At 48.9% G+C, this 21866-nt stretch overlaps 1 protein-coding gene across 2 annotated transcripts in view; it reads right to left on the bottom strand.

Moving 5' to 3' along the window:
* The window catches only part of SLCO2B1 (solute carrier organic anion transporter family member 2B1), a 95693-nt gene that overhangs the window by 54640 nt on the left and 19187 nt on the right, over nt 1–21866 (bottom strand). For both annotated transcript variants that reach the window (XM_083170522.1, XM_083170523.1), the window contains exons 2-5: nt 9620–9717; nt 6067–6204; nt 4078–4240; nt 3757–3978 (exon numbers count right to left, since the gene is read on the bottom strand). In XM_083170522.1, coding sequence (XP_083026648.1) covers nt 3757–3978; nt 4078–4240; nt 6067–6204; nt 9620–9694 — 598 coding nt within the window. In that variant the 5' untranslated portion in view covers nt 9695–9717. The remainder of the gene's footprint in view (nt 1–3756; nt 3979–4077; nt 4241–6066; nt 6205–9619; nt 9718–21866) is intronic.

Genomic DNA, 21866 nt, shown 5'->3' with positions numbered 1-21866 from the left:
TCTCCGGGTCTTGGATTACCATTTGCCCATTCTGTTTGACCATTAACTGTGGCTGGTTTGCTGTTGAGAAGTTTAACTTGTTGTAGTATTTATAGAGAGCCCTCCAAAAACATTGTGGACATAAACTGTACTAACTAATCCGATGCAATGTTTTCAGGAAGTCTATAAGGCCCAAATATTTCTATAATAATGTTATTGCCCAACTTGGTGGCTGAGGGCAATCCCTTTTAGTTCCAAAGTAAGCAGCTTTACAAACTGGTACACTACAACCCAGATGGTATCGAATCGTTGACAGGAGGGTAGTTTAGAAATAAAGTCCTTAGAAATATGTATCCAATGTCCATGAATGGTTGGGAGTAGGAACAAGATGCAAGGGCCCGCTAGGAGCTTGAGGTTGATTTTATGTTTAGCACAAGCAGCAAAAGTTGCCACTGAGGGGTAGATGTATGAAGCAGTGATACAGTACCAGGCACTTTATCACTTCTCCTCCCTTATCACTGCTTCATACATCTACCCCTAAATCCTTTAAAACATGATGTGCAGATGGCCACCAGAAACTCCGCTCCGCTATGCTACGCCGTCCTCCCCCCCTCCGTCGGCCCCGGGCAGGGGGAAAGCCGCTCAGTGTGTATGCACTGAGCGGCTTTCCCCCGCAGCGATGATTCTCATCATCGCTGCAGGGCCGGCGCTGGCCGCTCAGCAGCTCCTGCAAAGCAGGGAGGTGCCATGGTGAAAAGGCGCACTCTCCCTGCTCTGCTGCTAAAGCTGCCTCAGCCGGCCCCTCGCCTTCACTGCCGCCCGCAGCGCTTGTCTGACAGCGCCGGGCGGCAGTAATATACAGACAGACTGTGTAGTGAGAAATCAAATGAATGCTGCCTGCACCCTGCGCCGGGTGCGCCCCGCTGTGTGCGCACCGGGCACATGACACAACACAAACCCGAAGTCCGCCTCCTATGTAACAAGCAAAGACGACACTCACGGTGCCTGGCTCCCCCCCTGTCTCCTACCTAGTACAGCCTGCGGCGCCGCGCAACGCATCGCGCTCGCTCGGCTTCAATATTTATTTTAATAATGTGCCATGGTGGATACTGGCTGCTTGTTAGCTACTGGCTGCCGCAGCCTGTCAAATATTATGACAGGCAGCCAGCGGCACCAGTAGCTTCCCTCACTCAAGCCTTGCTTGATGTCATCATGGCCGCCCCCGCCCCCTACCCATTTGCTCTCCAGGCTGTCAATCAAATGAGCAGCATTGCAGAGCCTTCTGGGTCTATGTGTGGACACTCCGCCCCCTCTATCTCCTCCTTCTCTCCCCTCCTTTCCCCCTCAGTCACGAGAGGGGTGTAATGGCGTCCTGGTCCTGCCTGCGCAGATAGAAGAGGAGGGACTGGTCTGCAGCCTGCTGCACAAGATTTAAACAGAAGTACAGTAAGTCCTTTATAATACATGTTATAACACATTTTTAATAATTGCATATTTTTTTAATATTCATTTAGACGGATAAATGATGTACTTAAATGATGTACTTAAATCATACTTGTCTACCTGAAAATGCTCTGCTCCTGGACTTTTCCTGGTAATGTATGATTGCCATCACCTGTGGTGACACCTTTCTTATCAATTACCTAGCTCCCCACAGGTGATGGCAATCATACATTACTAGGGAAGTCCAGGAACAGAGCATGTTCTCCCGCATGGAGAGGGTCAGGTAGGCAAGTATGACTTAAATAATGGGCTGGGTTATCATTATGGGGGTTATTCAAGTCCATTCGTTCCTCTGTGCATCCGCACGGAGGACCGTTGGTGCGCACCTGCGCAGGCGCGTATCTGCGCATGTGCAGATATAGGGTGCGTGCACCCACGGCAAACTTTCAGTTCGCCGGGTACACGCACCCATGATGGCGTGCAGGGGCGGAGATTACCATATGGGAACTCCCAGCATTCCATGGGCGTTCCGACGAGAATGCTGAGCGTTCTCATGGTATTGAGGTGGTGGCACGGGAGCAGGGGACTGGCAGCTGACATCACCGGATGTCAGCTGCCCGCCCATTTCCTGCCAGCGTGCACGCATATGTAAGTGACTTCAAAGTCACTTATATGTTTGTACCTACCACATCTTTTGCTGGTTGCTGACCATCGAAAGATGTGGGCGGGTACTCAAGGCATATGAATGGATGTTTATGCTAAACATCCATTTGCAGCCTGTGAGGGCGAACCCGCAGTGCGACGGGGGGGGGGGGTGGGTGGGCGTTCATTCACCAGAATGTGAAAGGGCGCAAAATTTATGGTTTGCAGGAGGGCGCCGGACACCCTAGCACCGGCCCTGATCGCTGTCCATACACGCTGGGCATAGTCACCCAGTGTGTATGGACCTTTAGTCAGGATTCTGGCCATCGTTTCTCTGACATCGGAATCCCGACTGTCGGTCACTCATCCGGCACCCGCTTGTATGCACAAAGAGATGTAGTGAGAGATGGGGAAATGAGAATAACAATTCGGAAAGTGTTTCCCACGGCACAAGTTATTGTCAAAGAAATAAAAAAAAAAAATTCTGGAATCTCTCTGATTATAATGTTCATTATAATATGAGTAATTAGGCCTCAGATAACAATTAACCACCAGGGATAGTCACCTTCTAACATACAGTAGCTCATAAAATGCTGAAAGTGAAAATTTAATCTCAGACTGTTTTTCAAACACAGCTCCACCTTTCCACTAGAAACCCTCCACTCACAACCATCCATTCTCCTACATCAGATTGATGGTTCCAAACAGTATCAAAAAGGGGGGTTCTAGCCGCATTGTACACAACAACTCCATGGTAGGCTTATGAGCTCTGCTGAACTGTGGAATAGGTTGGAGTATATTGGATTTTCAATCATTGTTATTTAAATATTTGAAGGTGGATTTCACGACTTGCCGAAACTTCTGACGATGTGAGCGACAAAGTAATTGAGTATTATTATACTGGTTATAGTTTAGAATTTTTGAAGCTACATGAATCTAGATCATCAACTAACCCAAACCAACTAACTAACCAAATCCAACATATTAATCCACCTACTCACCTACCAACCAAACAACCCACCCACCTACCAACCCAGACACCCAACATTCTACCAACCAAACAACCAAGCCACCCAACCCACTCACCAATCAACACAGACCCATCCAACAAAACAACCCAGCAAACCCACCATACAATCAAAAAACCCACCCTCCAAGCAACCAAACAACCCACCTCCAACCAACCAACCCAGACACCCAACATTCCACCCACCAACCAAACAACCCACGACCAACCAACTGAGCCTAACCAACTAACTAATCCACCTACTCACCCACCAACCAGACAACCCACCCACCATCACAGACACCCAACATTCTGCAAACCAAACAAACAAGTCACCCAACCCACTCACCAATCATCCCAGGCCCATCCAACAAAACCAACCAAACAACCCTGCCCATACAACAACCAATCAACCAATCTAAGACACCCAACATTCCACCTACCAACCAATCAAGCCACCCAACGCACTAACCAACCAAACCAGACCCATCCACTGAAATCAAGCAACCAAACCAGTGCACCCGCCAATCAACCAACCAACCACCCATCAACCCACTAACCAAAAATGTCATAAAACTTGGGATACATTTAGTTCCATTTAAGTTAAACATGGATAAAGCACATAAATACATTTACAAACACTGATGGTACTATATCCAATTCTGGCAGCTTTCAGCCAATCTCACCTATATAAAGGGGGGAGTTTCTCTTGCTGGCAAAATCATCAATGTAAGAAATGCCGAATGGCTGAATGGGCACACCGCCGACGCCAAGCAGGAACTGGCCGATGAAGAGTATGAACAGGACCTGGTTGTTCTCCTTCCCCGTCTGCGTTACGCACTGGCTGTCGCCCTCACTCAGGCCGGACAGCTTGGGCTGGCAGATATCAGTGGCATTGCTGTAAACGCCTGGAATAGACAGAGGTTGGGTGAGACCAGGGCTGTGATACCAGCGGGTACAAGGTAACACGGGAGAACCCTGGTCTCTAACACAAGTCAGGAACTTACTGGCCACTGATTTGTCATATTCATATGGTCCCATGATAAAGTGAGGCAAACACATGATAATTCCGGCAGCACATACGACCAGAGCGCCGAAGCCAATGAAGCGCGGTCGGTGAACTCGGCATCCGAAGTAGCTGACGAACACGATTAGCAGAGTGTTCCCGATCTGGAAGCAGAAGTCATAGTGAAGGGTTATTTTCTAGGTTCTATTGCAAATGCATCCAATCACAATCAGGCGTACCGTAATTATAGGGAAGAGATGAGCAAATATATTACTATGTCACTGGCGTAATAAGATCCAATTGGTATCTTACAGAACAACATGCTTGTCTCCTTTTTCTGTATCATAATTGTCTTTAAGGCAAGACAGTCAATGCATGGAAAATGTGGACTTGGAATCAGGCCCCTTCGCCACAACCTAAATACTGGAGGTGCAATGATTTTTCCACCAATCAGATGTGGTTGGATTGCTGCTGCTTATTTGGAAGCAGGTGGGGTCTTGTATATGTGGATGTCTCCTTCATTCGTGTGTGATCAGGGGCCTTATTCTGATCAGATCGGTGAAACGTACGTACGGTCCGTTTCACCGTACGTTTCCCGTACGCGGACGGTGAGCGTAAGTCCGCCCACAGAACAGCCGCACACGGACGGTCACAGACACCGACCATGGGGAGTGGCATTCACTTGAGCGCACGCCACCGTGTATGGACGGATCTCCCTCTTAGCCACCGATACCTGGCGTACATCAGAGCGTACGCCACGTATACTGACGGGTCTCGTCCGTTTTCACACCGACACCTTCCGTATATCTGAGCGTACGCCACAGTGCAAGTAGAAATTGAGTCCAAAAACATCCATGTTGCTCTTAGATGTGGTTTATGTGTCTTTTTCCTAATAAAAAACTGGTATGTTTGTGTTACAGTTAAAAAGTTGACACATGTCGACTTCTGTGAATTGAGTGTCCTGCTTTTTAAAGTATACAAAAACACTTTCTGAATGGGTGAGATGGTTATTGCAGCATTGCTTATCACATTCAGGTGCATGTGTTTGAGTAGTAATCAGCGTTAATTAGCAGACCCAGGCGTCCGCTCTCATGCGGTATCTCTAGGGGTGGTCAGGAGCACTCTTTGGCGTCCGCCTGTTTTTGGTCCAAAATGCACGGTGCGTTCGCCGATCGAGGCGGTTGTGGCACCGTACATTTTGTGTGCACACCCCACCGTGTACGCCCATGTTTACTCCCAGTTTTCCTCATTATTCCGGCCGCTCCCATCAAAACACCCACATGCCGCCCACAATGACCGTACTCTTGCGGACAGGTTTTTTCGCACAGAGAGACCCGTCCGTGAGCTATGTGAGGTCGCCGCACATGCGCATAGCGAAAGGTACGCATGCGCAGATGAAAAAAAAACCCGAACCGACCGCGTACTGTCCCACCGCACCAACCAGAATAACCCCCCAGGTGCGTTGTCCGAGGATCACTTGCGACACCATCGGCCGTCTGAGTGACCCACGAGGCAGGCAACCACAGATCTGATCAAGAGGCACTCCACAAATTTGGACAGCAGCATCCCAACAGTCAGTACCCTGGTGGATCCCAGTAAGTAATTCCCTCTACCCCTAACTGTTACCCACCCTTCCTATTGCCAAACCCTAACCAACTGTACCACCCACTTTCCCTGCAGCCTCCACTACTTCCACAGCTTACAGCCAAGCCTCTGTGGCAGCTTGACACACCCCTTTTGGGGATTGGCCACACCCCTAAACCTGGGCCCCTAACTGTGCATTTGCAGGTTTTGGCCTTGCTTCTCCTGGTCATTGCTGCAATAGGGTCAGGTTGCACCATGTGCTTCTAGGCTGGCGGGTGCTCCATATAAAGTGAGCGGAGACACAGTACTGAGGGTATCTATAGCCTGACTACTGTATATAAACTAAAAATGGATAGAACATCACTGAAATGAGGAATGAAGAAGTTTACGTTCACGTCTGCCGTACCTCATTGAAAGAAGACAGGATGCCGGACGTTTGGCTGGATAATCCAAACCTCTTCTCAATGGTGGAGATGGAACTCTTGAGGAAGCCGGAGATGAGCAGCTGGGAAAGCTGTAACAGTGCATGGCAGACGACAAATACCTGGTACAGAAACACAACGCATATAATCAGTCATTGACTTCCCATTTATAGTCAAAATCAATGAAATGCGCCAAAGAGAGATGGAACACGTTGGGACACGCTAGAAAGAACATTAGACAATTCTATAGACATCGGTAAATGTACCAGCTGCAAAGGCAGTATGGCAGACTTAGGAGATGTGACGTATAAAGTTATTTTTGAAAAAAAAACAAGAGACTTCCTGTTTAATCAGTAAAAGACATTACGCAATTTAATTGCCGACCCACAATATTTTAAATCATTTTGTCCCAAGATATTAGAGAATTGAGGAAGTTTCACAAAAAGGAAGACGCCACTTGTATTAAATATAAATAAAAAAGCCTTACTGAGAAAATTAACAATGGAGGATGTGTGTACGGATGTGAAATAAACATGGCCCTTATTCTGATCGGTGCGGATATATCCGTGTGCGTTCGGCCCGCCGATGTTTTGTGTCTGCGCATGTGCAGAGGCGTCTCTGCGCATGTGCGAGCGGGGCGTACGGCCAAATCCTGCATGATATGTGAACACTCCGAACAGCGGTGGAGAGGGGCGTGAAGGGCTTTTTGGGCTCATTACCCTATGCATACGCCCCGCGTTTCATGGGCGTTCCCATGAAAACGCTGGGCGTACGTATGGTAATGCGGCCGTGACGCACGTGTAGGGGGCGGATATATGACATCGCCGGATGTCAGCTGCCCGCCCAGATCCCTGCTTTTGCACGGAAAAATGTCCGTGTGGTCTGAGGTTGCGGGAGCTGGTGGAGCACTCGGTCCTGCATTCGATGGTCTGCGACCATCGAATGATGGGGGAGGTTCCCTTAGATGGAGGAGGCGTATTCCGTGAAAAATACACGTGCGGTCCGTTCGGCCAGCTTCTTACCGCATACGGACGGAGTTGGCGATCCGTATGGAAGGCGGGGTTTCGCACGCACGGTCCTGGCCGCATAATCGGCTCCGGTCGCACTGATCAGAATAAGGGCCCATGTACCTTCACACCTGAGTACAGGCTGACTGAAGGAAATTCGGCTTGATGGGGATAAAACACTGAGGTATGTACTAAACGAGTCAAAAAGTTGGCTTTAATTACAATAGTTCAGATAACCAAAGGGGTAGCTGGGAGGGAGACTGGATCTGAGCTAGGGATTCTATATTAAGGTCCTTGCCCCTGGAGTTTGTTCTTCAAGACATGCCCTCCAAAATATGGTTTGTTGTATACCGTTGTATACTCAACATTGGCTGACAAAGGAAGTCGAAGAGACCACTTGTTTGGGCATAAGGGTGGCCACCATCAGGGAGGAACTGCAGGAACTTTTGCCCTGGCCCTTGCAGACAAGTGGACCGGGCCACTTCTGCAGCTGCAGATGAGTGTATAACTGCAATAACTGTATATAAATGTCTTCAACAAAATGGCTGCCACCATGGGTGGGGAAAAAACCAACCGACAATATAGACTAGCAAATACATAGGAACTGAATGAAGCATCACAAGACATATACGCTCACATGCTTATAACTAATACCCATAGACCTTCTCTGGTTCTACAATTCACAGCTGAGCGCACCTGGGTATTGGTCATAGGGTCGACAATAAGGTCAACATACCTCCCAACTTCTGTGCTGATGAAATAGGGACACTAGCGTCCGAAAAGGGGGTGGGGCGTATGCAAATGAGGGTGCGGCTTATGCTAATTAGCAGCAACCTCATTTTCTATTAGATTGGGGGGTCTCCCAACTGCCACCCCCCGCAGCGGGACAATGCCTGCCACGGGTGCGACAGGACCCGAAAATCGGGACTGTCCCGCTGTAATCGTGACAGTTGGGAGGTATGGGTCAACCGTGTTTTGGTTGATGATTATCTGTATACTAAGGTGACTGGGGGGGCTGTCTATTTGACAGTGGCAGGCCCCACAATTTCTGCTGGCAGGGCTGCTGAGAGCAGATCAGGGCCTGGGCACTGCTCCCCCATCAGGTCTCTCCTACAAACCTGGCCCCGTGTTGTTATTACCCATCCCCCTCTCTATGCCCCAGGCTGTTTAGGGTATCTGCTCAATGTCTCCTTGCCAACATATGAGGGGATACGGTCGTATTGTTGACCCAATTTAGGTCGACAGTCATTAGGTCGACACCGTTGGGTCGACAGGCACCAATGTCGACAGGGTTCTAGGTCGACATGGATGAAGGTCGACAGGTGACAAGGTCGACATGGTTTTCGGTCGACAAATGCGTTAGGTTGACATGTCGTGAGGTCGACATGGGTTTTTTCACAGTTTTTTTGTGCCAACAGGCGGTATTTCATGTCCTACCATCCACTAGGGCGTGGTGGGAGAATATAATAGTGTGCCTGAAGCATCGCGAGCGAAGCGATGCGAGGGGCTGCGGATCACTTCCAACTGTGTCCCTGTTGACTGTGTCGACATTCGGGGAAAAAAGTGAAAAAACCCATGTCGACCTCGCGACCTGTCAACCTAACACATTTGTCGACCTTGTCCCATGTCAACGTAGACACCTGTCGACCTTCACCCATGTCGACCTAGAACCCCGTGGACCCAACGGTGTCAACCTAATGACTGTCGAACTAAGTCGACAATACGATCTACACCCCATATGAGTTATAGGTATACATTGATGCCTGAATATTACACCAGCTCGGTTATCTATTAGAACATACTGTAGGATTATTATTACACTATCTAGTAGCGTATAGACGGCGCATGCCGTCAGGGGGCTTAGTCTCAATATCCCACCTGCGGCCACACATTTCACAGGGTTACACATTGTGTAGTGTTACACAAGTAATGCAAAGTGTTACACAATGCTAGCGTGCAACAGAGAAAATATGCAAAAAATGAGCAATAAAAATACTTACTCAGCGGGAACCGGTACAGCAGGACTTTCCCGTGGGGCAGCATACTTCACATACCCAACATCTGTGACTTCTATACCCAGTGACCGGGGTGGGGTACACTCATATAATCCGAAAACCCCACTTATACATAATACAGCTCACAGGGATGGGAACGTCTATAACGTTGTTTTGTTGTGTGTGGGTTTTTTTTTCACTTTTATTGTTATATCACAAAACATTTCCTAACGTGGAAAACAAAAAGTTCTTATTGAAAGTCTTCCCCTGAAATGCCTGGTCACGCCTGCGTTTTTCCTGCCACTCCCAGAAAACGTCCGGTGACCGGCCCCAAACGCCGGCTTCTTGCCAATCACCAACCGAATGGCCAACGTTCCAAAAAGTACAGTAGCAGGATTTTATCGCAGGACGGCCTTTGCGCAGCTGTAATACACTCGGAAGCCCCCAGAATCCCTTCATTAGTTACATGTAATGAGGGGATTTTTATTATAACTGCAATGCAGATAACGGCTGGGTACTTTCCCTTGGATTGTTACCTTTATACTATTGAACGGATTCCTGCAGCGTTTCGTTTGGCTTTCCCGGTTGTGGTTTTGATTTGTGGCCGTCATTTCCCCGGTAGAGATTTATACTCCTGTGGATATATAACATATACATATATCAGGTTAATCCTGTTACATCAATAATAACCACCCGATCATTATATTGTTATATTATTGATTCCCGCTTTGATCACCTCTTCCCTCACACTCAGGATTTCTCCTGGGCTGCTGCTGACCTCTGGAATTCCCTGCCTTATTCCATCAGGCACTCGCCCAGCCTCCTAGCCTCACACGTGCCCTTAACACTCACAGCCTATTGGTGATCAGGCCCTGACTGCAGCGTTAACACTCACTCCTACTGCATACCTCCCAACGTTACAATATCAAGAATAGGGACACTTGCGCCGCTGTTGTTTATGTAAATGAGGGTGCAGCATATGCAAATGAGGGCCGCGCAATCTAGATGGACTTTTATTCTTCCAGCTGCCATCTGCCGAATATAGGGTGGGCGCTGTGACGTCATGTGATGCCAGCTGCCCACCCGAGTATGGAATCACCATGTAGGGGGAACGCCCAGTATCCCTTTCCGGAGCGTTCGCTCCCGGGAATACCCATAATCATTCATGCGCAAACCCCAAACATTGGGACGGGGCCAAATTTGGACCCAAAGAATGGGTCTGAATCGGCCCATTAATTCAATACATCTAGGTATAATAATGCATATGAACCCAAGCTGTCTGCGGTATCTTTATCTGTGCATAATGTTACATGGTTACAGCTCATTAACCTGTTCATTCCTGAGAAGATAATGTCCGACCAACTTATAGAGATGTATTTACTAAGATGGGCGTTCTATTGAAGATGGAACGTTGCCATAGCAACCAAACAGGTCGTCTTATTTATTGAGTTATACAAGTCCCATCATGCCTTGCCACAGTTTGCTATTAGGGGATACTAAAACTATGGCAAGGCATGCTGGGATGTGTAGCTGGAGGGGATGCGGTCATTTGGTCCACAGCATGATGCTCGATAGTCATTAGGTCGACATGTGAAAAGGTCGACATGGGTCTAGGTCGACAAGGGAAAAGTCGACATGCTTCTAGGTCAAAAGGTCATTAGTTCGACAGGTCATAAGTTTGACAATGTCTAGGTCGACAGTCAAAAGGTTGACATGGGGTTTGTCACTGTTTTTTGAGCCGACATGTGCCGACAGGCGGTATTTCATGTCCTACCATCCACTAGGGCCCATGGTAACATTCCATCTTCAATAGAACTCTCAGCTTAGTAAATAAACACCATAGTCACCTTTTTGTCCAGAAGTTATATCAGTTCCATACAGTTCTAACATGCCTCGCTGTCTACACGTCTCCCCACACGTCTCACCACCCTGGGCTGGTGTGCTGGATAGGTAAGATTATGGTTGGCATTGCTGGCCTTGGCAGAGACAGGCACCCAAACCTTGATCTGCTACTAACAAGTTACTTGGGTTAAACAAAAGCAGTTTGAGAAGATCCAGGTTTAGGCTCTGGACAGATACCCACCTGTATAATGGATAGTCCGTATGTAATGATCGACAGCCAGTCTCAGATTATGCCGTTGGGAAAAACATTCAAAAACATTTAAGAATTGGCTTCTACAAGTGATAAACAATGAAACCTCTGTTTTACGGCCTTCCCCAAGCAGTGAGGTCAGGATCGGGACAATAACAGACCAAAGTGCAACATTTATAAGCTGCCAGGATTGATAACAAGAGTAATGTGATATCTTACAACTATGGTCTTCGCAGGAACAATATTTGGGCCTTTGGAACAACACTAAAATCCACATTTTTGAACTTTTGGGCAAATTTTTCCTAGTGAAACCCACAAGTTAGTAAATGGGCTTTGCAAGAGGAACCTACCGGGTACAGCCCCAATGAAGGTAAAATGCCTCTATCCGGGGGACAATGATCAAGGTAAAAAAATTGCTTTAGAAAAAAAAAAAAAAACAATCAAAGAGTTTCTGGACACAGTATACAGCGGTTATACGGAGCGAGGCGAGTTCTGCGCACATCATTTCTTTTCTGATGATAGAGTTTGTACGATTTACAATATAATGGCTCCTGATAGGCCGAATTTCATTTCCATTGCTTGGTCTGGAGGGTTCGCAGCCCACTGACTCCTATAAAATACTTTCCATGAATATTTATCATTAAATTGCAGCAGCGGCTGTTTTACAGTTACCTAGAATGACAGGCGGGAGCGCCGGAGGCTATGGTATCGCTATCTGCAGTATACAGGACAGCGGCGACACATGGCGGTGTTATCAATAACGGTCTGCAGCAGGAACCGCCAGTAACGTCTTCTGTGCACTTCAGATGGAGGGAGACATAATGAGTAATCTCACCTATCACTGGTACATCACTGATACACTGAGGGTTTGATAATCCAGGTGTCATCTGCTCTGCACCACCCTGTACCACATTAATCCAGGTGTCATCTGCTCTGCACCACCCTGCAGCACAACAATCCAGGTGTCAACTGCTCTGCACCACCCTGTACCACATTAATCCAGGTGTCATCTGCTCTGCACCACCCTGTAGCACAATAATCCAGGTGTCATCTGCTCTGCACCACCCTGTAGCACAATAATCCAGGTGTTATCTGCTCTGCACCACCCTATATCACAATAATCCAGGTGTCATCTGCTCTGCACCACCCTGTATCACAATAATCCAGGTGTCATCTGCTCTGCACCACCCTGTACCACATTAATCCAGGTGTCATCTGCTCTGCACCACCCTGTACCACAATAATCCAGGTGTAATCTGCTCTGCACCACCCTGTAGCACAATAATCCAGGTGTCATCTGCTCTGCACCACCATGTAGCACAATAATCCAGGTGTCATCTGCTCAGCACCACCCTGTATCACATTAATTCCAGGTGTCATCTGCTCTGCACCACCATGTAGCACAATAATCCAGGTGTCATCTGCTCAGCACCACCCTGTATCACATTAATCCAGGTGTCATCTGCTCTGCACCACCCTGTATCACAATAATCCAGGTGTCATCTGCTCTGCACCACCCTGTACCACATTAATCCAGGTGTCATCTGCTCTGCACCACCCTGTACCACAATAATCCAGGTGTCATCTGCTCAACACCACCCTGTACCACAATTATCCAGGTGTAATCTGCTCTGCACCACCCTGTAGCACAATAATCCAGGTGTTATCTGCTCTGCACCACCCTATATACCAATAATCCAGGTGTAATCTGCTCTGCACCACCCTGTAGCATCATATTCCTGGTGTAATCTGCTCTGCACCACCCTGTAGCACAATAATCCAGGTGTCATCTGCTCAGCACCACCCTGTATCACATTAATCCAGGTGTCATCTGCTCAGCACCACCCTGTAGCACAATAATCCAGGTGTCATCTGCTCTGCACCACCCTGTAGCACAATAATCCAGGTGTCATCTGCTCTGCACCACCCTGTAGCACCATTTTCCTGGTGTAATCTGCTCTGCACCACCCTGTACCACGATAATCCAGGTGTCATCTGCTCAACACCACCCTGTACCACAATAATCCAGGTAAAATCTGCTCTGCACCACCCTGTAGCACAATAATCCAGGTGTTATCTGCTCTGCACCACCCTATATACCAATAATCCAGGTGTCATCTGCTCTGCACCACCCTGTACCACATTAATCCAGGTGTCATCTGCTCAACACCACCCTGTAGCACAATAATCCAGGTGTCATCTGCTCAGCACCACCCTGTACCACAATAATCCAGGTGTAATCTGCTCTGCACCACCCTGTAGCATAATAATCCAGGTGTAATATGCTCTGCACCACCCTGTATCACAATAATCCAGGTGTCACCTGCTCTGCACCACCGTGTAGCACAATAATCCAGGTGTAATCTGCTCTGCACCACCCTGTGGCACAAGGATCCTGGTGTAATCTGCACTGCACCGCCATGTAGCACAATAATCTTGGTGTCATCTGCTCTGCACCACCCTATATATCAATAATCCAGGTGTCATCTGCTCTGCACCACCCTGTATCACAATAATCCATGTGTAATCTGCACTGCACCACCGTGTAGCACAGTAATCCAGGTGTAATCTGCTCTGCACCACCCTGTGGCACAATGATCCAGGTATCAACTGCTCTGCACCACCCTGTATCACAATAATCCAGGAGTCATCGGCTTTGCACCACCCTGCATTACAATAATCCAGGTGTCATCTGCTTTGCACCACCCTGTATCACAATAATCCAGGTGACATCTGCTCTGCACCACCCTGTATCACAATAATCCAGGTGTAATCTGCTCTGCACCACCCTGTATCACATTAATCCAGGTGACATCTGCTCTGCACCGCCCTGTATCACAATAATCCAGGTGACATCTGCTCTGCACCACCCTGTAGCACAATAATCCAGATGTCCTCTGCTCTGCACCACCCTGTAGCACAATAATCCAGATTTGCTCTGTTCTACACCACCCTGTAGCACAATAATCCAGGTGTAATCTGCTCTGCACCACCCTGTAGTACAATAATCCAGGTGTCCTCTGCTTTGCACCACCCTGTGTCACAATAATCCAGGTGTAATCTGTTCTGCACCACCCTGTATCACAATAATCCCGGTGTCCTCTGCTCTGCACCATCCTGTAGCACAATAATTCAGATGTAATCTGTTCTGCACCATCCTGTAGCACAACAATCCAGGTGTCCTCTGCTTTGCACCACCCTGTATCACAATAATCCAGGTGTCATCTGCTCTGCACCATCCTGTATCACAATAATCCAGGTGTCCTCTGCTCTGCACCACCCTGTAGCACAATAATCCAGATGTTATCTGTTCTGCACCACCCTGTAGCAAAACAATCCAGGTGTCATCTGCTCTGCACCACCCTGTAGCACAATAATCCAGATGTAATCTGTTCTGCACCAACCTGTATCACAATAATCCAGATGTACAGTAATCTGCTCTGCACCACCCTGTAGCACAATAATCCAGGTGTAATCTGTATAACTAAGTTTTATCATTTTAATATTTTCCATCGTTACAGCGCAGATTGCCCCCTTGCGCACAGGCTGCCTGAGTGAATGGTACATAATCAGCAAACACGATAACAGATCAGAGGAGTAAGCAGATATTACCTGGATAGCGTCCTTCTCCTGTAACACCAGCCCAGGTGTGATCAGGACGTGTCCCCTTGGATCTGATACTTACCTGTAGCGGGCGTGTGTACACTTGTTATTGGTGTGAGGTTCCGTAACCTTTAATCACAAAGTTTACAGCTCTCACCCTAAACCAACCAGAGCAAATAGCTGGGGGCCAGCAAAAGACACAGGCAATAGACTGCAGGTTATATATATGTCAGTACATTTATTGGGTAGATCCTGTTACACAGGTTACACTTCACCAGTCTCTGTGATGTAACTGCTCAATGACTTTTGTGTCCTGTACAATAGATAAAGGTGGAGCTACAGTATCACCCCAATATGGCAAATCTAAAGGTGGCCATACACACGCAGATTTATCTTCAGATCTGGCTGGTTGGACCAAAAACATGGTTATGGATGAGAGCAAATGACAGTTGACCATTTGCTTGGAAATGCTGGAAAACTGACAAACTGTCACTCATCCATAACCATGTTTTTGTTCCAACCAGCCAGATCTGATGATAAATCTTACTAGTGTATGGGCACCTTAAGCGGGGAGAACATTAAAGACGCCCAAACACTTATCTGATTTGGGCCGATTCTGACATATCGGTCCCAAATCGGATGTGTTTGACATCCCCTCCAACCTGATGCGCGGTCCCGTGCACATCGAGTCAGGAGGACGGACAGGGAGCGATCCGATTTGTAGTTGTGTGCCAGCATCTCACGTGCCAAATCGTTAGTGAGCCATCCCAGGGTCTCAAGAGTCAAACTGGTCCGACCTGTCCTCAGAACAAGTCGGACTAGTGTATGGGGGCCGTAAGGGTTTTATTTATTAAACTTTGGACAGAGATAAAGTAGCAGCCATGAGCTCCTAAGTGATGCGTAACAATCTATGTTTGAAAAATGACAGTTAGGAGGTGATTGGTCAAATAATGCTCTACTTCACATTTCAAAGCTTTTACCCCTGGCCCTCTATCATCGATGGTTTATGACTAATGTTGAATGGTGGAAGATGTTTTCCCACCATCGATGGTACATAATAAATTAATATACTATGTATATATTTTTTCGGCAAGGTGCCATGACATAGAGCAATGCTCCGCCCCCAACACTCATGAAGCCCCACCCCCAGGCTGTAATAAGCCTGTGAGCCATTCACTGAAAGAACAGGGATGACCATTTATGAGGAAAACCATCAATGTTCTCCCATTACACAGTCGGTGACCATTGATGGCCACTCACAATTACGGCATCGATGGCAACCATCGATAGTGGATGCACCTATGGCCGTTTCCACTTCTAATCTTGGAAAGCAGTCAGCAGTGACTGTGCCGAATCACTATGAAATGAGTGGAGAGAGATCTGCCTTATTCAGCAGCTTCCTTGGTCTTTCCTCCATGGTGCCCCCCAGACAGCAGGAGCCCAGAGGTCAGTGCGTCCACTGCCCCAGGGAATTACAGTATATCACTGCTGTCTACAGTACAGTACTGTACTATTCTATGTAGTGTACTGGGCTGTGTTATTGTGTTGCCCTCTGTAGGCGCTACAGACCACTTCTGACACCCTATAAACTTTATTACTAATAATGCAATCTGGGAGCAGAGTCGCACTGCAATATGTGATCCTAATGGCGGGTTATAAGATGTGGACCCCACAGGAACAGGGGCTCGGGCCAGCTGACCATTGTCGGGAGTTCGCCCTCTTATGGCTAACTACAGGAAGTGCAGCCCATAGGCTTAAAATGACAGTAGGTGTGGTAAATGTTTTACCCTGACACCTATGGGGGATACGGTAACCAGTTGGAATGGAGGGGTGTTATCGGAGAATAGATATCCGCTGTGTTCCCTCAGTAACAACCACTGAAATGGGTGTTTTGGGGGGAAAATTGCTGCAATATTTAATGATAATTGGGCCCCTATATACTGTATGTGTGTGATACCAGTTACAATGTTACTATCCCAGAGAATGGAGTATAAAGTATGGAGGTAATTCTGGTTGACTTAGCGAGGTTGACTCGCTAAGCAGCGGTAGCTCACTGCATAGAGAGTATGTAATGCCTCCCACCCAGTGGCGTAACTACATTTTGGATGCCCCCCCGCCGTTAAAGGGAGGGCGCCCAGTCACTCACCCGCCCCTCCGGCGCAGATGGAGACCGGGGGCGGCGGGAGAATAGGAAGAAATCCTATTCAAAAGACCGGGCGGCCGCTGATTGGCTGAGCTCTCAGCCAATCAGCGGCCGCCCGGTCTTTTGAATAAGATTTCTTTATATTCTCCCGCCGCCCCCGGTCTCCATCTGCGCCGCCTGCCGCTCCCCCAGGTAGCCGTCAATGCAGGTGGGGGGGACGCTGCGAGGCGGCTGGGGGACGGACGCTGCGGGGGACGGACACTGCGGGGGACACAGAGGCGGCAATTACTTACAGCTGAGCCGGGCAGGGGGAGCCGGGAGCTGTCACTGTCAGTACGGAAGAAAAAAAAAAAGCCCATACAATGAATGGGCGGCCTGTGATTGGCTGAGCGCTCTCTCAGCCAGTCAGCAATTGGCTGAGAGAGCGCTCAGCAGCCAATCACAGGCTGCATATTCATTGTATGGGCTTTTTTTTTCTTCAGTACAGACAGCTCCCGGCTCAGCTGTAAGTAATTGCCGCCTCTGTGTCCCCCGCAGCTTCCGTCCCCCGCAGCGTCCGTCCCCCCAGCCGCCTCAATGCCCCCTGCTTCCTTCATATTGCAGCTGCCAGCTAACGTAACTATAGCACTGCAGCCCCCGGCGCCCGCACATGCATAGCGCCCCCCCGCGGTCGTGGGGGCTGCGGTGCTATAGTTACGCCCCTGCTCCCACCGGGCGTGTGAATGTCCATCCCCCCGCCACCCAGCGAATATCCCAGCCGCACTGTGAATGGATGTTTTGCATAAAGCAGAGGCGTAACAACAAATAATGCGCCCGCCCCCGCCGCCTCCTCTAGCATCCTCAAAACTGTCTGCTGTAAGGGGACGGCCATTTTGTGAGGGACATTTTTCATAAGGAGGCTGACCCAGGAGGAGCGCTGAGATGCAGGCTAGTACATCTGCGGGTCCCAACTCCACAGGCCGCAGCAAAACATTAGCCCCTGCAGACCCCGGCACCAACACTTAGCCAGCGCCTCCCCACCGCCGTGGGGTCTGCAGCACTCAATGGTCAACAAACCGAATCAACCAGAATGAGGGCCTATGTGTGTAGTCAGGGGTGTCAACAGGTCGGCCAGGCCCCGGTAGAATGGACATGGGCAGGGGCGGCTCCTCTGAGAGGGGACGTGCTGAAATCCCCATGAAAAAAATGAAAGGAGAAGTAGAGAGAGGACAGGATGCTGCCGCTGCAGCTGCCTCTCTCCCCAGCTCAGCGCACGGCACTGAGCAGCATGTACTGGGCTGGGGGGAGAGGCTGTGCTGCATCAGCAACTTGTCATCTCTCTCCCCACTGCCTGGGTCCCTGCAATGGGGGAGCAGGGCCAGGGCCCCTCCATCAGATCCAGGCCCGGGTAAAAAGTAACTGTGTCCCCCCCCCCCCCCCCCCCCGACACAAGCAAAATGTTGGCATAGCAATGATCAACTCATGAAAAGGTAAGGTTGACGTGTTTTTCATGATTTTCTCTTTTTCTTTGAACTTTTCATACTTTAACATCCGCGTGTACTCTGATTGTGAATAATAAAGTGTCATGAATGCAGCAGTGACCTCCCCCCCCCCCCCCCCAAAAAAAAAAAAAAAGCTTGTTTGGACCGTGGTTGTATGTCAGCATAATGCATGTGGCCTTTTGTCGATGCCAACCTAGAACTTTTGGTGTTGACTCATTGACTCTCGACCTAGACACTGCTGACCCTTTGATTCACTCTGGGGTCTGAGATCTTGAACTTCCCACCTAAGTTCCCAACACCTCATATACACAATGACAATGACATTGTCCAATACAATGCAGGAGATCTCATCTCATCTCTGTGGGAATGACATCAGCATAACATGCAGACACTGCCCGCCTACATCTATGACATCACAGGTTGGAGAGAAATTGGCTGGTCTGGTGTATGGAGTTGGTTAGGTATATGGGGACATTGGGCAGACAGGTTGGATGGTTGGAGGAAAGTTGGTCTGATGTATGTACGGCCAGCATTACAGTCAGATGGGGAAGAGTCTCACGAGAAGACCCCAACTCTCTACCTGACAGGGACAACACACAACAGCTAGCATAGAGCGGCCATTGTAATAATAATAATACAAAGTACGGTACTCTTTACCTATCACGGCGCCCATCGCGGGCATCGCGGGTACATTTATGTCTGGCCGCGACGCGACCGACGCGATGCCCGCGATTTCCCATTGAAACCCATGTTAAACATGGAAATCGCGTCGGTCGCGTCGCGGCCGGCCATAAATGTACCCGGGATGCCCGCGATGCACCCGATTTCCCATAGCAATCAATGTTAAATGGCCCGACCGACGCGATTTTACTGTTAAATGCCTCAATGGACCCGATGTGGCCATAGGAAACAATGTTAAATGGGCCACAGAGGCCAAATAGGCAACCTTGACTGGGAAATGGCCCCCCCAATTGTTACCGCCACCCCACGATCAACGTGAACCCGAAGCGTGGCGAGCACAGCGAGCCCGCGAGGGGCGGCGGTACGCGTCCTCCGACCTTTTCATACCCCCACTATCCACGTCGGCGTGGAGTTGAGAATAGAATAATGTGGCGAGCGCAGCGAGCCACCGAGCCCGAAGCGTGGCGAGCGCAGCGAGCCCCGCGAGGGGACGCGGATACCTTCACAGCTATACGCGTCCCCTCGCGGGCTTCACAGGTGTCCATGGCGACGCGGACACCTGTGAAGCCCGCAAAGGGACGCGTTTACCTGTGAAGGTATCCGCGTCCCCTCGCCACGCTTCGGGCTCGGTGGCTCGCTGCGCTCGCCACACTATTCTATTCTCAACTCCACGCCGACGTGGATAGTGGGAGTATGAAAAGGTCGGAGGACGCGTACCGCCGCCGCTCGCCACGCTTCGGGTTGACGTTGATCGTGGGGTGGCGTAAACAATTGGGGGGGCCATTTCAGAGTTCAGGGTAACTATTTGGGCTCTAAGGCCCATTTAACATTGTTTCCTATTGTAAAATCGGGTCCATTCAGCCATTTAACATGAAAATCGTGTCCATCGGGCCTTTTAACATTGATTCCTATGGCAAATCGTGGGCATCGCGTCGCGGCCATCGTGTGCACATTTATGGCCGGCCGCGACGCGACCGACGCGATGTCCATGTTTAACATGGTTTTCAATGGGAAATCGTGGACATCGCGTCGGTCGCGTCGCGTCCGGGCATCTTTAGCCCGCATACGACGCGACCGACACGATTTTTTACCACACGATGCCCACGATCAAGATCGTGGGCGCCGTGCTAGGTAAAGAGTACCCAAAGTACTGCACATAAGGACAATCACTGTGATGACTCCCTGCTCTCACGGGTTGGGTCCCCGAGTACATTTACAATGTGAGAAACATTAATGATCCTCACAGTAAAATAACAGACTCATTAAACCTGAGGTTCTTCTTTCTGTGTCAAAGGCATTTGTGTCACTTGTGAGATTGACGAGTCAGATAAGGAATGAACTGGTCTCGCCGCCGCCCCCCCCCCACCGATCTGACACAAGCGTGTAGCTAGGAATATACATAACAGACTATATAACGTGTTACGTAAAAGCACATTTAGCTCATACAAAGGAAAATAATGACTCAAACCCGGGGTGAGATTTAATAGGATGCGAGATTCAGAAAGTGAGAGATTTGGGAAGAAATCTCCAGTTTTTGTAAAGCGGCAATCATTTACACTGCAAAATCAAATTGGTTTTGCAGTGTAAATGATTGCCCCTTTAAAAAAAACCTGGAGGTTTCTTACCAAATCTCTCACTTTCTGAATCTCTCATCCTATTAAATCTCACCCCTGGTTACTACAAACACAAGCTTCCTAATTACTCTGTTTATTTCGATACGTTTATCTCGACCTAATTGCCAATTATCGGGAATCTGCGGCTGCGCAAGGTCTGTTCTGGGGAATCTGCGTGGTGACTTAATGGCCGCACTTCGGTTGGCCATCCGAAACCTACTCAGTGAAGAACCGATGGTTGCAATGTCAGCTTGCGTCATCAATCACAGTGTTGGGACCCTCCTCTGGTAACCCCCTGGGCTTGGTCACCTGTTTGGCTCCTGATACCAGTGGCTTTGGTGACATCACAGGACACACTTCACAACACAACATCTGCCCTTCCCAGTTCTGTCCCTGCAGTAGCGATGGTCCATCCACTAGGTGGCGTAGGATTGCAGGAGAAACACAGGCAGTGCGGACCGGTACCTGGAGCCTGGGTAGCACCGGCAGTACCAGGGATGTGCGCTGGTTTAGGCGCACAATTGTGAAACCAAATGAACTTACGATGGAGCAATGGATTCAATAATTGCTGCTCACCATCCAGACCGATCATCATGGAAGATACCATAGAAAAATGTGTTATAGATATTCAAAGGAGCGCAAAGAAATACTATGATAATATAATCAATTTATTATAAGTAAGTATCACATGCTCACAAATAGACAATAACTGACTTACAGGCAAAATATCGCTATAGGCAACGGTTTATATTTCACAGTCATAAATCGTCCCAATCAGAAGATTGTGTATCGTACTGTACAAATCACTTGGAAATGTTCCTTGTACTCCCAGTCACATATGTGCCAGCTACAGGAGGTCCAGCTGAAACAATGATTTATTGATCACCTTATACCACAGGTCCTCGGTCCTCAGGACCCCACAGAGCGCAGGTTTTTCTGGTCTCCTCACAGAGGCCCTTATTCTGATCGGTGCGGACGGATCCGAATATGCGGCCAGCACCGTGCGTCCTAAACCCTGCCTTCCATATGGATCGCCAACTCCGTCCGAACGCGGTAAGAAGCTGTCCGAACGGACCGCATGTGTATTTCTCATGAATACACCTCCTCCATCTCAGGGAACCTCCCCCATCATTCGATGGTCGCAGACCATCGAATGCAGGACCGAGTCGC

Source organism: Crinia signifera, chromosome 2 (assembly GCF_055691185.1).
Source record: "Crinia signifera chromosome 2, ASM5569118v1, whole genome shotgun sequence".
In the NCBI taxonomy this organism is placed as follows: Eukaryota; Metazoa; Chordata; class Amphibia; order Anura; family Myobatrachidae; genus Crinia; species Crinia signifera.
This window is presented reverse-complemented; position numbering and strand designations above follow the sequence as displayed.